Source organism: Monodon monoceros, unplaced genomic scaffold, assembly GCF_005190385.1.
Source record: "Monodon monoceros isolate NGI ecotype Baffin Bay Population unplaced genomic scaffold, NGI_Narwhal_1 Super_Scaffold_18, whole genome shotgun sequence".
NCBI lineage: Eukaryota > Metazoa > Chordata > Mammalia > Artiodactyla > Monodontidae > Monodon > Monodon monoceros.
In genome coordinates, this window is record NW_021703774.1 from 34,287,720 (window position 1) to 34,305,756 (window position 18,037).

Genomic DNA, 18,037 nt, shown 5'->3' on the forward strand with positions numbered 1-18,037 from the left:
GCTCTTATTATTGCATCTAAAAGTTGAGTGTGTTTGTTAATCCTTTACTACCTCTCCACATAGGGCAGCTGAGGCAGGATGTAAGCCAGATGTCCCAAAGGGAGTCACAGGAGACCTGGTTTTCAGAGTCTACATTCTGAAAATTGGTGCAATTTCCTTTAGAGATTTTATTAACCCCTCTACATCTCCTCCACCACTGATAGCAAAGACCTTTAGATTTAATCATAAGGAGGATATTGGTCAGCCTCCAGTTAGTTTCTGAAGCTAGAAGCCTTTATTGTCCTCATCTCCTTTCTCTCCCTCACTTTTTGAATCTGGCAATGTTGATTAACTTCACTTCTTGAAATTCCCTTCTCCCTTGGTTGGGCAAGACGTAGTACTTCCCTGGTTTTAGTTTTAATTCTTCAACCACGCTTCTCTTTGCTGACTCCTGTTCTATCCCTAAATGTAGTACTAAAGGAGAATACAAAGTAGAGTGCCCAGAAGAGGAAGAAGCATCAAAGAAGTTTTGTATTAAGTGTAGAGATACATTTGAATATAATATGGGTACAGAAGGAAGGAGCTGATAGAGAGATAAAGAAATTCTAGGAAAGAAGAGAATTTTGTGGAAGCAAGTTCTTTCTGGAGTCTGAAAGTTATGTGATTGAGACTGCAGGTGTAAGTCAGGAGACACTCCACCTGAGATTGGAGAAAAATTAATTCTTTCCAGAGGTATCTGAATTTTTAAAAAGGGAATTTAGATAAAATAAATACATAGACTTAAAAAGTAATCTCTAATGGGAGGAGAAATTTGGAGGCTGAGGATTTTCCCTGAGCCTCTCAAATTGTACTGCCTTGGCAAGTGCCAATGGCATTTTTCATAAGAGACCCTCCATGGTGCCTATAGTTCTTGAGCTGGTTTCATTTTTATATGAATTTAAAAGGTGATGATGTCATTGAAATAAGAGGGCATTTGCTAGGGAAGTCTTAGATTTTCAGTGGGCAATTACAGAATTCTAGGGTTTGTAGGGAATAGAAAGATAATCCAAGTTTAATGTCATCATTTTAAGGATGAGAAACTGAGATCTGAGGAGCTGATGTAGCTTCTTCAAGATCACAGAAATTGACTGGTATTGCTGGGACTCAAATTCAGGTCTCCTCAGTTCACAAGTCCTAGGCTCCATCTCCATACTCTGGTTTGCTGAGTCCTGTGCTGGCTCTGCTGAGGGACCACAGTGGGTCATGATGATGAACTGTAAATGCTACACCTGGCCCACTGAGCCACTGCACATCCTGAGAACTAGTAAGGGAAGTTGAATCACTGAATCATCTCTTCAAAATTTATAAAGCACTTCCTACATATTATTTCATTTGGTCCTCAGTAGGTATTTAGTCATTCTCACTCTGAAGGTAAAACAAAATTAAATTTCATTTATTCATTCTCACTCTGAAGATAAAACAAAATTAAATTTCATTTATTTCACATTTATTGGATAACTATTATTATGCCAGTTAATATTGGGTTAGAAAGTGGAAGGCTGAATAAACACCTTCTTTGTCTCCAAGGGACCTATAATCTAGTACAAGAGGCAAAAGTGAATAGTTACAATACAGTGTGGTGTTACAATGAAGGTATCAGCAGAGTATTAGGGAGGCATAGCAGAGACTTATATTTCCTGAGGAGAGGGTTGGGCAATTCTTCACCAAGGAGGTGGCATTTGATCTGGAAAGTGCATCACGGGGAGGCTGGAGGTAAGAGTATTCACGTACAAGGGACATCATACGGTAATGCTTGAAGGTGTTTAGAAAGTTCCAGGATATGTTTTGGGAAAGGTAAGCACTTGCATGTGGTTGAAGCACAATGTTTTAAGTGAGCAGAAGTAGAGGGAGAGTTGGGAGAGTTGTGGGGACCTAGAGAATTGGGGATCATGGATATTTTTAAGTAAATTGCTTTTTAGGAATATAACTGCATCAACATGGAAGGTGGCTTACAGTTGTTGAAGGCTTTTGCTGTGGTGGAAGGTGGGGTGAAGGGAACTAGGAGAACATAAACCAGGACTATGGAAGTGGGTATAAGAGAAAATGACAGATTCTAGTGTTGCTACAGCCAATGGGACAAGACTTGGTGACTCTGAATATGGAAAGGTGTCAAGCGAGAGGAGGCTAGGATGACTCAGGTTTCTAGTCTGGGAGATTGGATGGTGATTATTACCTTAGCTGAGACAGAAAGCAAAGGTGAAGCAGTGTTGAAAGGAAGATAGTGTGTTTAGTTTGGGATATGTTGGATTCAAGGTGCCTGGGAGATACAAATGAAGAAGTTGGAAATACTGAGCTGAACCTTGAGTCGTATTATAACAAATTTTGAAAAAGGGTTTTTGTTTTTGTTTGGTTTTTGCTTAAATAAGAAATCTAAGAAGTGGTTTCCAGGAACTGGGGGGTGGGAGAAACATGGAGAGGTTGGTAAAGGGATATAAGTTTTCAGCTATAAGATGAAGAAGATTTGAGGATTTAATGTTAAACATGGTGATAACACTGTATTGTACAATTGAAATTTGCTAAGAGAGTAGAACTTAAATGTTATTTCCAGAAAAAAAAAAGAAGATACGCTTCTATGTGGAATCTAAAACAAACAAACAACAACAACAAAAAACCCAAAACAAATTTATAGAAAGAGACTTCTTGTTACCAGAGGTGGAGGGTGGGGGTGGGGTGGGGGGAGGAATTGGAAGAATGTGGTCAAAAGGTACAAACTTCCAGTTATGAGATAAATAAGTGCTAGGCACGCAATGTACAACATGATGACTACAGCTAACACTGCTGCATGATATATAGGAAAGTTGTTGAGAATTAATCATGAGTTCTCATCACAAGGAAAAATTTCTCCTTTTTATTTTCTTTGTTTTCTTTCTTTAAATTTTAAGTGTTACTACATTTAAAAAAGTATATATATATTTATTTATTTGACTGCATTGGGTCTTAGTTGCTGCACGGGGGATCTTTGTCTTAGTTGCTGCACGGGGCATCTTTGTTGTGGAGTGTGGGCTCAGTAGTTGCAGCACGTGGGCTCTCTAGCTGTGGTGCTCGGGCTCTGGGTGGTTGCCTCAGGGCATGTGGGATCTTAGTTCCCCAACCAGGGCGCGAACCCACATCCCCTGCATTGGAAGGAGAAGTCTTAAATGCTGGACCACCAGGGAAGTCCTCTTTGTTTTCTTTTTATTGTATCTATATGAGAAGATGGACGTTTGCTGGACCTATTACGGTAATCATTTCATAATATGTGTAAATCAAATCTTCATGCTGTACAACTTAAACTTATGCAATGATGTATGCCAATTATTTTTCAATGAAACTGTGGGGAAAAGATAAATATGTGATGTGATGGATGTGTTAATTAATTAGATGGGGGAGCAGGGGGAAATCCTTTTATAATGTATACGCTTGTCAAATCACCATGATGTACACTTTAAGTATCTTACAATTTAACTATGTCTCAATAAAGCTGAAATTAAAAAAAAAAAAAAGAAATCCAACAGTCAAAAGTTTTAATTTACATTCAGGATTTCAAGTGAAGAAAAAAGTGTAGCAATTTATTTTTGGATTTGCAAAGAAAACGCACAAGTATTTATAACTTTCAAAAACAGAATAGTTAATTTAAATATTATCCAAGACAAAAAATAATTTGCTAAGATAACCAGTCAGAATTATAGACTTTTCCAGGGTTGAAGACTATGCTCAAGTGGCAGAGAAACAATCTCCTTTGTTAGATATAACATTTGCAGGTCAATTTTATGATGTAGATATCTGCTTTTCTGTAGCTTCAGGGGAAGAGAAAATAATTCCTTCTTATTTTGCTGAGATTTCTTTCACCGACTTTTAGAAGTCATGAGGCTGAGCACAGGAATTTTCTAATTATCAACAAGAGTAAAGGAGGCAGGCCTGAATGGCTCAAAATTGACATGTGGTAAGTAATAGGGCAGAGTAAGATTTTTTTTTTTTTTTTTTCTTTGCGGTACGCGGGCCTCTCACTGTTGTGGCCTCTCCCGTTGCGGAGCACAGGCTACGGAAGTGCAGGCTCAGCGGCCATGGCTCACGGGCCCAGCCGCTCCGCGGCACGTGGGATCTTCCCGGACTGGGGCACGAACCCGTGTCCCCTGCATCGCCAGGCGGACTCTCAACCACTGCGCCACCAGGGAAGCCCCAGAGTAAGATTTTTTTATTAACAATTGAGCTTATGGAGCATGTATGTTTCTGCACTTACAGGAGACAACAGGGCCCAGAGGTCTGTGAGTGATTCATGGATGATGGTCAAAGTCATGGGGTGGATGAATTCCTTCCAGGAAGACATCCTGGTGAGGGAAGAATAAGCCCAGGATGGACCCCGCGGTGGGTGCCAGCTTTGCTGCTCTGGGTGCGACACTGGGTTTCACTGTTATCACGGGCCACAGTGAAGACCTGACCAAGACTCCTGGCCCAAGTCCAGCGTGTTTTCCTCTTCACCAGGGCTTAGCTAAAGTTCCCTGGAATTGCAGCCATTATAATTTTATATCATTATCATGATGATGTTTTGACTCTAGGAGTTCTCATTCTGTCAGAATCACGTTCCAACACCAGTTCTGTCACCCTTTTCCTTAACGTTTCTCATGAATTTTTACTATGTGCGGTCCATGCACCAAACCAAGCCCTCTCAGCAATTCTGGGAGACCTGTGTAGTTATTTTTATTTTATGAAAAAGGAAATTGAAGCTTAGAGGAGCTTAGAGGGCTGAGTATCTTGCCCATGGGTACACAGTTCCCATGTGGTGGAACCAGGTTTGAACCTGCATGGCCTGGGTCTGATTCCATGCCCAGGGTCTGGCCACATACTATCCTGCTGTGTCCCCAGCACTGTGTCTGTGGCCCTGTTACAAGACTGCATGATGTGAATCCCTCACCGCAGGGTAGGGTCTGTGTGTGTGGCTGCCTTTTAGCTCCTGTCATAACCTGTGGTGTTTGTTTATTCCTTCCCTCCTTACTATCCTATGTTTTACGGTTGATGATATGATAACTTCGGGTTAAGGATGGGGAATAGCTGAGAGTAAAATCGCTAGGGTCTGTTCTTATTAAGATGTGCCTTTTTTTTTTTTTTTTTTTTTTGCGGTACTTGGGCCTCTCACTGTTGCGGCCTCTCCCGTTGAGGAGCACAGGCTCCGGACACGCAGGCTCAGCGGCCATGACTCACGGGCCCAGCCGCTCCGCGGCATGTGGAATCTTCCCGGACCAGGGCACGAACCCGTGTCCCCTGCATCGGCAGGCAGACTCTCAACCACTGTGCCACCAGGGAAGCCCAAGATGTGCCTTTTTTAAAAATCAGCTAAAATCTGACCTTGACACAGCGAACACTGTAGGAATAGATATGGAACAGTGTTATTTTTCTTTAAAACATATTTTAGCACTAGGTGCTTTTGAGTGTAAATTCAACAAACATTTATTGAGCCCTTTGAATGAGGCACGGCGCTAGGTACCATGTAGGGCATGATTAAGAGCCCACCTTCTGACTTCAAGGAACTTATGGTCCAGTGGGGAAGACAGACTTCAGATGTCAGTTAAGTCAGAATCAGAGTTATAAACACTCAATTGTAATTGGAAGTTGGAGTCTGGTCTGGAGGATAGGAGGGGACATTGGAGAAGGGACTGCTAGAATAAGTAGGAATTAAAGAGGCAAGTGTGAGAGGGAAGATGATACGGGCAGGGGTAGGAGGTAAGAAAGTGTTTGGAAATGTCAGGGATCCAGGGTGTCCAGACCAGCTGGATTATAACTAAAAAGTTAATCACTGGAAACCAGTTTGGTGAATGCCCATTCCTGAAGGATCAGTTCACTGAAATCGATCTGTTGAATTTATCACATTATCAATCTACTTAATGTTGTTCTAAGATATATTCATTTTGAATACATTCAATGATTATAAATATTCTTTTTGAACATAGCGAATGAATATGTTCTTTGAAGCAGCATTTTCAGTATTTTTGTTACCTGCAACTGTCTCCAGTCTCATGAGACTGCTAGCACAGAAGGAGTAGAGACTAGAGATCAGGATGGAGGTATTAGGAAAAGAGAGAGGGGGAAACAAGAAAGGGGCTCAGAATCCTGGTCCTGGCTCTTCTCAATTCATTCAGTACAAATTCTGCAAACATATTTTTAGTAACCAATGTATTTGATAAATTGTTCAACAGGTTAAACTTATTTTTTGGTGGAACTGTTCTAGTGGCCATGTCCAGAGCTCATGGGATAGGATGTACGTGGGGTGGAGTTGCCCACAACTGACAGCAGGTGGAGGACTGAATGTGAGAACTGAGTTTTAGAAAGATAAGTTTAGATGAGTCCTTGCTCAATGAAGAAGTTGGGGCCCTCCACATAGTGTGAAGGGCCACTATGAAATTTTTTCCCCTCAGTTTGGGACAGAAACATCTTTGAGGGAAATACTGAGGGGACTCCCTTTATCTAAATGGATATGCAATTAGTATGAATTATGGACACATGTGGAGCATAAGAATCGTGTGGATCTAACAGAAATATCAGAATAAAAGATGAAATTTAGTATTTCATTGGGACTTAACTTCATATATTCCTTTGAGGACAGAGACTATTTCTAATGTAAATTTAAGGTATACTGTTTATTTCCAACGGGAACAGGAGTGTGGTGAAGAGAAAAACATCCTTCATGATTTTGCTTTAAATATGTCTTTAAATAGTCTGATTAAGTAATGAAAGTACATTTGTCCCATATATTTTTATTTTTGTTTATATATCTATATATATCTACATATATCTATAACTATAGATAAAACGATTTTTTTCCAAAACTGCAAATTGCTTGGTTTATTGCCTTGGTTGACAGTTGTCATGAGGAACTCCCAATGTTATACATACTGATCCAACTCTTTTTCTCTATCTTATCATTTTCTGCTTTAAAAATTTTTTTGAACTATTATTATTTTAATTAAAAAAACATTTTTGGCTGCATTTGGTCTTTGTTGCTGCGTGTGGGCTTTCTCTAGTTGCGGCAAGTGGGGGCTACTCTTCTTTATGGTGTGCAGGCTTCTCGTTGTGGTGGCTTCTCTTGTTGTGGAGCATGGGCTCTAGGCACACGGGCTTCAGTAGTTGTGGCACACAGGCTCAGTAGTTATGGCTCGCAGGCTCTAGAGCATGGGCTCTGTAGTTGTGATGCACGGGCTTAGTTGCTCCGTGGCATGTGGGATCTTCCTGGACCAGGGATCTAGTCTGTGTCCCCTGCATTGGCAGGAGGATTCTTAACCACTGCGCCACCAGGGAAGTCCTGTTTTGTTTTGTTTTACATTTGTTTCCTTTTCTCTAACTCCTCTGCTGTTTCCTTGGTCAGATCATCTTTGTGGCTCACCTGGCCAATCACAATTGTCTTCTTAATCAACCTCTCCGTTTCTCCTCTCTGTTCACTTCAATCTATCATGTATGCATCCACTCTAGTGATCTTAAAGCACAATAATGTGTCACTCTAAGGACATATTAAAAACAAATAAAGCAAAACCAAAATCTAAACAACAAACAATGGCTCTTACTCCCCAAAGAATAGTGTCCATAAGTTCCTAACCTTGGCCCTTACAACCCATTCAGACACACCTATGAGCTGCCTCCTACTTAACAACCATCTCCAACACCTTACTTTGCAGCCAAATTGTAGTGTTATCTACTGCTCCCCCAATTTGCCCTGCATCCATTTTCTAACATTTACAGCATACCTGACTCAGATTCATCCACCTCCCATCTCTCCACTTGGAATTAATCTCTCTTAAGAGCAGAGTGCTTCTGCAGAGGTTAACACCCACTGTTTAGTGCTGTAACATTTGTGCGCCTATCTTTTCTTTCATTCTAGGCTGTAATTTCTTCAAGACATGGATCCCATAGTATTGATCCTAGTGCTTTATGACAAATAGGAATTCAATGATTGTTTATTAAATTGAGTTTTTTCAGCAGAAAAGTGTCAGCGAAGCAACAGAGAGCTCCAGTTATGATCCTTCATAGAAAGGGGACAATGGCATCTTGGCCTTTCTCTGGACCCTGGAGAGTCTCTGATCCAATTCTGTTCCAAGTGACCTTGGTTGCTGCTCTGTTGGCTACTGTTCTTGGTGAGTAATAGGGAGACAAGTTCAGATTGTCAACAAACATTCAAGATCATCTACTCATTCACTTTCAAGACTAGCGGAGAGCTGATTAAGCTTTTAGCAGAAATCCAGCTTCAGCAACAAAGGGTTTATTTGATCAGAAGTTTGGAATTTATTTGGAATTCTGAACTTAAGGGGATTTGGAATTATTTAGAATATAGAGGGAATTTGCTTTACCCATAAAAGAGTCCATTTTATAGACATTTTCCCTTAGAATTTCTTCTCCAGGAATTTCCAAAACTATTTGTCCCCAACCAAGACTTGAAACAAATCTGTATTATCTGTCAGCCTGACTAAACAATCTTCACTGTCTGTGGGTTTATCCAGAATGGACAGGGGAAGTATATTATTCTACTGTGGCTCCTGAAAGGTAAATCAGCCCTATATTTCATTCTTGCAGGCAAAGCAGGATGAAGATTTTTATGCTTCAAGGGCTCTATACGTCTCCCTTCAGATCACTCAACATCCAAAGGGTACAAAAATGTACAAATGAGAAATGTTATTCTCATTCTTCTCCCAGCCACCCAGTTTCTGTTCCCTGAGTCAACCTATGTTACATAATGTTATTATTAATGAAATAATGTTTCTGTTGAAGGAAATTGTAGGACTTCTGGATTTGCATGGATATATCTGAGTCAGCAGATATGGGGAAACTGATAGGCTGATGAAATCATGTCTGCCATCCTTTTAAGTTAAATCATCTCATTTACAGGAGAGAAGGGGTGAAAAATTTATGGCTTTTATCAGGATCATTGTCATTAATCAACAAACATGTATTACTAATTACTCACTGAATTCACTGAACAGTGGGGATAATAGGAGTTACTATTTTTCTTGATTAGAGGAGAAAAGAATGGTTCCTGCTCTAAAGTAATGCTACTGAAATTTTAAGATGCTGTGTCCCAAGCTATAACTTTTGGTGTTTTGTCATTTTGGTGTCCAGGCAATTGTGGTCCTCCACCTTATTTACAATTTGCTTCTCCAATAAATGAGTTGAATGAGACAGAGTTCGAAACTGGAACTACTCTGAAATACAGCTGCCGCCCTGGCTACAGTAGGACAAGTTCAAGAAGTTACGTTATTACCTGTGACTCAACAGGCAGTTGGAAATACAGGGAATTCTGTGTCAGTAAGTATGAACATTTATTTTTCTTATTTGTGCTTTTTACTTCTTTGCAAATTTATCTCAGGAACTAAGCTTTATGAATGCAAATGAGTGTCTTTGGTCACTAAGAAACAATTCGGTTTGTCAGTTACTGATTTCAATGTACACATGTGTGCCACTTTTTGAAAAACATAAACAAACAAATGAATAAAACAAAAAAATTGAGAGCCACCTAGTTGCATTGGAAAATGTCTATCCTTTACAATATATTCAGTAAGAAATTTTTTTTGGAAGTGAACTACAAATTCAATTTTAGTACGTTGAAAACTAGATTCACTCTATAAAATTATAAAAAGTTATGTTGCTAGAAAATGGCAACGCAGTTTTCAAAGAAACCTCACCCCAAATATATGCTGTGTTTGGAAGAAGATGCTGTGATTCACTTAGTTGAGAATAAATTCTGTGATGTTTTTCCAGTAGTAGGGGTATACACACACAATCTATACTTTTTTTGTTTTTTTTGTGACCAAGGACATGCATTTTGAGTGGCTTAAGTTCAAAGTACACACTGGAGATGTAGCATGGAGCTTAGCTCCCTGGTCAGTGTGTTAAATCCTGGGCCATAGACTTCATGACCACAGTGATCCATCAGCTCTCTTTTCTAATGCCATATCCATGAGTACATGTAATCACTAATCATCATTTTAATTTTTCTCTCAGAGAAACGATGCGGAAACCCAGGAGAATTACTTAACGGGCAAGTGACAGCTAAGACAGATTATTCTTTTGGATCACAAATAGAATTCAGCTGTTCAGAAGGGTGAGTGAGAGGCAAGCTAGAGACGATACTTTTCTTTTAAATTAATTTTTAAAAAATAGCTAGTGTATTCATATATTAAAAAAAGATATAAAAAGGTATACATTGAGAATTCTCACTTCCAGTCCATTGCCATTGCACCATTCCTTTCCATCCTTAAACAGGGATCCACCTTTACTGGCTTCTTATGTACCTTTTCAGTGTTTACTTTTACATATACAAGCTAAGAAATTAGTATATATTTTTATTTTGCACCTTTCCAATAAGAAAAGTAGTTTTGAATCTTGCTTTATTTTTTACTTACCAATATAAACAGGAGATATCTCTATGTTTGTGCATAGAGAGGTCTCTCATTAATTCCCTTTTACAACTGCATAGAATTTTATTGTGTGATGTATCATGGATTAGTAATCTCTTTGATGGATCCATGAATATTTCCAATCTTTTGCTGTTCTAAACTATGCTCTAATACATAACCTTGTACATATAAGTCATATCTGTAGGGTAAATTCCCAAGGTGGGATTCCTGGGTCAAAGAATACATATATTTGAAAATTTGAAAGTTATTTCCAAATTGCTCTCTGTAGGAGTTACATGGTTTTGCAGAGTATACAAATGTCTGTCTCTCCATAAACTTTCCAACTAAGTGTGCTGTCAAACTTTCAAACCTTGTAAAAATTTTGAAAAATTTCCTATTTTAGAGGTAACAATGAAATCTTACTATAGTTTAAATGTATACTTCACTTATTCTGAGTAAAATTGAGCATATTTTAATATGTTCAAGAGATGTTTACACTTATTGTGAATAAATATTTGTGAATTACTTGGCATGTACTTTGCCTCTTTTTTCTATTAACCTGTTGACCATTTTATTCTTAATTTCTAAGATATATACATACACATATTCACATGAATCTATGTGTATTAGGGTTTAGACCTTGTTTCTGATATGAGCTGCAACTTTTCCCTCAAGTATATTATTTTTCTTTTGACTTGGCTTTGGTACGTTTTTTCTTGAAGAGAAATTTCTTTATGTTGTCAAATTTATCAGTCTTCCTTTTAAAAAGGCTTCTGAATTTCAGGTCTTAATTTAAAAGGTCTTCCCAAATACAAGATTTTGAACTATTTGCCTAGATTTCTTCTATTACTTTTTATGCTTTCATATTTTTTAATATTTAAAGCTTTGATCCATTTGGAGTCATTATAGAGTATACAGTATGAGGTACATGTCCCAGTCTGTATTTTTCCATATGGCTTTCCTATTATCCATACATTATTTATTAAAAAGTCTATCTTCAATTTACTGATAGGAGAGTGTTTTTTGATACTATATGAAATTCTTATATGTATCTGGGTTTATTTCTGGACTTTCTATTCAATGCTGTTGTTTTGCCTATACATTAATATACACATTTCACAGTCATCTACTTACTGATGTTTTATAATATGCTTTAATGATAATATGGGTAGTCCTATCTTATTACCTTTCTTTTCTAGGATTTTCCTGACAATATGTATTTGTATATTTTTCTATGTGAACTTTAAAGTTAGGCATATTTAAAAATCAGTGTTGGACATGGAGGCTAAACAATACATTGCTAAATAAACAAGAGATCACTGAAGAAATCAAAGAGGAAATCAAAAAATACTTAGAGACAAATTACAATGAAAAAACAACGATCCAAAACCTGTGGAATGCAGCAAAAGCAGTTCTAAGAGGGAAGCTTATAGCAATACAAGCTTACATCAAGAAACAAGAAAAATTTCAAACAAACAGTCTAACATTACACCTAAAGGAACTAGAGAAAGAAGAACAAATAAAACCCAAAGTTAGCAGAAGAAAAGAAATAAAGATCAGAGCAGAAAAAATGATATAGAACAAAGAAAACAATAGCAAGGATCAATAAAACTAAAAGCTGGTTCTTTGAGAAGATAAACTAAATTGATAAACCATTAGCCAGGCTCATCAAGAAAAAGAGGGAGAGGACTCAAATCAATAAAATTAGAAATGAAAAAGGAGAAGTTACAACAGACACCGCAGAAATACAAAGCATCCTAAGAGACTACTACAAGCAACTCTATGCCAATAAAATGGACAACCTGGAAGAAATGGACAAATTCTTAGAAAGGTATAAACTTCCAAGACTGAACCAGGAAGAAATAGAAAATATGAACAGACCAATCACAAGCACTGAAATTGAAACTATGATTAAAAATCTTCCAACAAACAAAAGTCCAGGACCAGATGGTTTCACAGATGAATTCTATCAAACATTTAGAGAAGAGCTAACACCCATCCTTCTCAAACTCTTCCAAAAACCTGCAGAGGAAGGAACACTCCCAAACTCATTCTATGAGGCCACCATCACCCTGATACCCAAACCAGACAAAAATACTACAAAAAAAGAAAATTACAAACTAATGTCACTGATGAATACAGATGCAAAAATCCTCAACAAGATACTAGCAAACAGAATCCAACAACACATTAAAAGGATCATACACCATGATCAAGTGGGATTTATCCCAGGGATACAAGGATTCTTCAATATATGAAAATCAATCAATGTGATACACCATATTAACAAACTGAAGAAGAAAAGCCATATAATCATCTCAATAGATGCAGAAAAAGCTTTTGACAAAATTTAACACCCATTTATGATAAAAACTCTCCAGAAAGTGGGCATAGAGGGAACCTACCTCAACATAATAAAGGCCATATATGACAAACCCACAGCAAACATCATTCTCAATGGTGAAAAACTGAAAGCATTTCCTAGAAGGTCAGAAATAGACAAGGATGTCCACTCTCACCACTGTTATTCAACATAGTTTTGGAAGTCCTAGCCACGGCAATCAGAGAAGAAAAAGAAATAAAAGGAATACAAATTGGAAAAGAAGAAGTAAAACTGCCACTGTTTGCAGATGACATGATACTATACATAGAAAATCCTACAGATGCCACCAGAAAACTTCTAGAGCTAATCAATGAATTTGGTAAGGTTGCAAGATACAAAATTAATGCACAGTAATCTCTTGCATTCCTATACACTTATGATGAAAAATCAGAAAGAGAAATTAAGGAAAAAATCCCATTTACCATTGCAACAAAAAGAATAAAATACCTAGGAATAAACCTACCTCGGGAGACAAAAGACCTGTATGCAGAAATCTATAAGACACTGATGAAAGAGAGTAAAGATGATACCAACAGATGGAGAGATATACCATGTTCTTGGATTGGAAGAATCAATATTGTGAAGATGACTGTACTACCCAAAGCAATCTACAGATTCAGTGCAATTCCTATCAAATTACCAATGGCATTTTTTACAGAACTAGAACAAAAAGTGTTAAAATTTGTTTGGAGACACAAAAGACCCTGAACAGCCAAAGCAGTCTTGAGGGAAAAAAATGGAGCTGGAGGAATCAGACTCAGTGACTTTAGGCTATATTACAAAGCTACAGTGATCAAGACAATATGGTACTGGCACAAAAACCGAAATATTGATCAATGGAAGAGGATAGAAAGCCCAGAGGTAAACCCATGCACCCATGGTCAACTAATCTATGACAAAGGAGGCAGTAATGTACAGCGGAGAAAGGACAGCCTCTTCAATAAGTGGTGCTGGGAAAACTGGACAGCTACATGTAAAAGAATGAAATTAGAACACTCCCTAACACCATACACAAAAATAAACTCAAAATGGATTTGAGACCTAAATGTGGGACCAGACACTATAAAACTCTTATAGGAAAACATAGGAAGAACACTCTTTGACATAAATCACAGCAAGATCTTTTTTGATCCACCTCCTAGAGAAATGGAAATAAAAACAAAAATAAACAAATGGGACCTATGAAACTTCAAAGCTTTTGCACAGCAAAGGAAACCATAATCAAGACGAAAAGGCAACCCTCAGAATGGAAGAAAATATTTACAAACGAATCAACAGACAAAGGATTAATCTCCAAAATATATAAACAGCTCATGCAGCTCAATATTAAAAAAACAAACAACCCAATAAAAAAAGTGGCAGAAGACGTAAATAGACATTTCTCCAAAGAGGACATACAGATGGCCGAGAAGCACATGAAAAGCTGCTCAGCATCACTAATTATTAGAGAAATACAAATCAAAACTACAATGAAGTATCACTTCACACCAGTTAGAATGGGCATCATCAGAAAATCTGCCAACAAGAAATGCTGGAGATGGTGTGGAGAAAAGGGAACCCTCTTGCACTGTTGGTGGGAATGTAAATTGATACAGCCACTATGGAGAACATTATAGAGCTTCCATAAAAAACTAAAAATAGAATTACCATATGACCCAGCAATCCCACTACTGGGCATATACCCAGAGAATACCATAATTCATAAAGACATATGCACCCCAGTGTTCATTGCAGCACTATTTACAATAGCCAGGTCATGGAAGCAACCTAAATGCCCATCAACAGATGAATGGATAAAGAAGATGTGGTACATATATACAATGGAATATTACTCAGCCATAAAAAGGAACAAAAGTGGGTCATTTGTAGAGGCATGGATGGACCTAGAGACTGTCATACAGAGTGAAATAAGTCAGAAAGAGAAAAACTAATATCACATATTAATGCATATATGTGGAACCTAGAAAAATGGTATAGATGAACGGTTTGCGGGGCAGAAATAGAGACACAGATGTAGAGAACAAACGTATGGATACCAAGGGGGGAAACTGGTCGGGGGTGGTGGTAGTGTGATGAATTGGGAGATTAACATATATACACTAATATGTATAAAATGGATAATAAGAACCTGCTGTATAAAAAAATAGATTAAGTTAAATTAGAATAAAAGAAAAAAATCAGTGTTGGATTAGCTTTTAACTTAATTTTGGGAGAATAGATTTTTTTTTTTTTTCGCAGTACACGGGCCTCTCACTCTTGTGACCTCTCCCATTGCGGAGCACAGGCTCCGGACGCGCAGGCTCAGCGGCCACGGCTCACGGGCCCAGCTGCTCCGCGGCATGTGGGATCTTCCCAGACCGGGGCACGAACCCGTGTCCCCTGCATTGGCAGGCAGACTCCCAGCCACTGCGCCACCAGGGAAGCCTGATTTTTTTTTTTTTTTAAATGTTGAGTCTCCCTAGACAAGAATATGTTACTGTAGGGAAGGGAAAACTTTCCCTTTGCCCTCTTAGGGTCTCTGACTAGGCTTGAGAATTAAATTAACATAGATTAATAGGAGAAAAGTATATCAATCTTACTTTTATACGTACATGGGAGCCTTCACAGGAAAATGAAGAACCTCAAAGTGGTTAGGCCTAAGTGCTTCTATATTAGATTGGTGAAAGAATAGTAATTGTGGAAAAGTATCAAAATATATAGGGAGGCTAAAGGGAGATAAGCATTATTTTTAACAAGGCCTTCAGTACAGATTTCTCTGTGAAATCAATACTCCATCTCTGGTGACAAAAATGTTCTTTCCTCCTGGTATAGAAAAGGCATCTTTCACTTGGGAGTTTGATCTGCTTCCAGGAAGAAAAGAGGAGGTCAGGAACCTCTTCTTGCATCTGCTGATTTTCAGGTGTCTTTAGCTGAAAATAATCCTGATGCCAAAGTGGCCTATTTTGGGGTGGCATGTTCTGCCCCATTCATTTTAGTGTTTTTCTCTTGTTTCTTCAGGAATGTTTCAACATTATCTTAACATAGATTTTGCATTTCTTGAAGTGTTTAAATCTAGGCATTTTATTTTTGCTATTTTAAATTGGGTCTTTTCTTCCATTAAATATTCTAACATTTTATATATATATATGTATATATATATATATATATACTATTGATTTCTGCATGTTAACTTTCTGAATTCTTTTATTATTTATAATAGTCTTACAGTTGAATTCTCTTGGGATTACCCAGTTTGCAATCATATCCTCTGCAAATAGTGATTATTTTACCTCTTACTTTCCATTTTTTATGTTTCTTTTATTTTAATTTATTTTTCTTGTCTATTTATATCAGTTAGTTATATTAGTCTGGACTCATTCAGAGAAATATAAATATAAATAATATTATATCTGTTTCATATATAAATGTATATGAAAAACCAATCAGTTAGGGTTAGGGTTAGGGTTATATATACATAAATATAAAATAAAGGATTTACTACAGGAATCTGACTTGATACAGTACTGGCAGCTGGTGAAACAGTGTAGAGGAGGCTGTTTCTTCTATGTTTGCTAACGTGGCCTGAGGTCCGCAGGGCAGGCAGTCAAAAAGGGAAGGTGAATGTGAAGTGGGAGATGCAAAACCAAAATGGGACCCACATGGTTGAATGGAGTATAGACTGGAAGTCACAGTATGGATTAGAGTATACCCATGAGTATTGACTGGGATTCACGTTGTTCTTTCACTGCCTCTTAGCCTTCAGCTTCAAAGATGGGAATGTCTTGTAGAAGCTGTTGCCCTTCCCCACAGTGCTAACGTACTTGGATCAGGAGTTGGAGTACATGAAGGAGGACATCCTCCAGGAGCTGGGTTTGCTGTAGTCCTGGCTGTGCCCAATGCCAACAAGGTGATAGCACAGAGAAGCAACAATATGTGTGAACTGCAGTCACGTCTTGTGCTCTGCTCTGATCTTTCAAGCATATACAGAACTTGGGTATTAATTCGCTTCCATCGTCTCTTATGGACAACACTAACTTGGTGCTATGCATGGAAGAAAATTCTGGCAAAAGTAATTTCTGCTTAGTTAAGTTGACATAATTTGAATCAACCAGGGTCCATCCCTTGTCAAATTTGGTATTTATATGCACTTGTTTTAACCATACTTAGCTTAACTTCCAGATAAAAGCAATAGCAAAATTATGCTTCCAACTTACATAATACAACTATACCTCATAAAACTGAAAACATGCTAACTCTCTCCCCCAAAGACGATCCTCTTTAAGCAAAGTCATACCTCCCCTTTGATATCCTGTAATTTAAATACTGAGATATAAGCTAAACTACTATTAACACATCTTGTTTAGATGTTAGAGGAATGAAAAAATAAAGAGAAAAAATTTAATTTAGACCAAATCTATTCATATGAAAATAAGAAAGAAATGTTTATAACTATTATGGTTCTTATTTCTGCAACTGGTCATGTGGTTGTAGTTAGTATTTATAACTACTTGCTTCTATTACTCATTCCATATCCACTTTACCCTCAGTAACCACTTCATCTGATCGTGGTTCCTTGGGTAATGGGATCACCTGAACTTTTTTTTTTTTGGTACGCGGGCCTCTCACTGCTGTGGCCTCTCCCGTTGCGGAGCACAGGCTCCGGACGTGCAGGCTCAGCGGCTATGGCTCACGGGCCCAGCCACTCTGCGGCATGTGGGATCGTCTCGGACCGGGGCACGAACCCGTGTCCCCTGCATCGGCAGGCGGACCCTCAACCACTGCGCCACCAGGGAAGCCCTGAACTTTTATTCTTGAAGGGTCTGGGCCATTAGCAGTCCTGCCTGTATTGGGTTGTTATAGTTTTCATTGACTTTAATTAGAGGGCATGAAAATAGTACAAAAAGGTGCCCAGGAAATCTCCCTGCATTCCAGACGTATACATCATCACCATTGTTGCTTTTAAGCAACCCAATTTCCCATGGCTAATCAGGATTAATCACCTCAGTCAGGAAAGTAACACCCTTCTTTGTCTGTTTATTCATTTGCTTGAGGAACCAGACTTGATGAGACCCAAATTCAAGTTTAATTTGCCAGGTAATTTGCCAGATAAAATACAGGATTCCTGGTTTAATTCTAGTGCAAGTATGTCCCATGCAATACTTGGGGCATGCTTATATTAAAAAATGTTTATTGTTTACCTGAAATTCACGTTTAACTAGGCATCCTGGTTATTTATTTGCTAAATTGAGCAACCTTAGTTTAATGGAACTTTTGCTGTGTTAAATGGTAGAAGCATTCCTCC

General features: G+C 38.1%; 1 protein-coding gene across 3 annotated transcripts in view; it reads left to right on the top strand.

Moving 5' to 3' along the window:
• The window catches only part of C4BPA (complement component 4 binding protein alpha), a 41,585-nt gene that overhangs the window by 430 nt on the left and 23,118 nt on the right, over positions 1-18,037 (top strand). The window contains exons 2-5 of one of the 3 annotated variants that reach the window (XM_029229364.1): positions 4,240-4,362; positions 7,966-8,117; positions 9,097-9,282; positions 9,979-10,078. In XM_029229364.1, coding sequence (XP_029085197.1) covers positions 4,274-4,362; positions 7,966-8,117; positions 9,097-9,282; positions 9,979-10,078 — 527 coding nt within the window. In that variant the 5' untranslated portion in view covers positions 4,240-4,273. Of the gene's footprint in view, positions 1-4,239; positions 4,363-7,962; positions 8,118-9,096; positions 9,283-9,978; positions 10,079-18,037 lie in introns of all 3 variants that reach the window. The other 2 variants (XM_029229365.1, XM_029229366.1) reach the window with 2 other exon arrangements.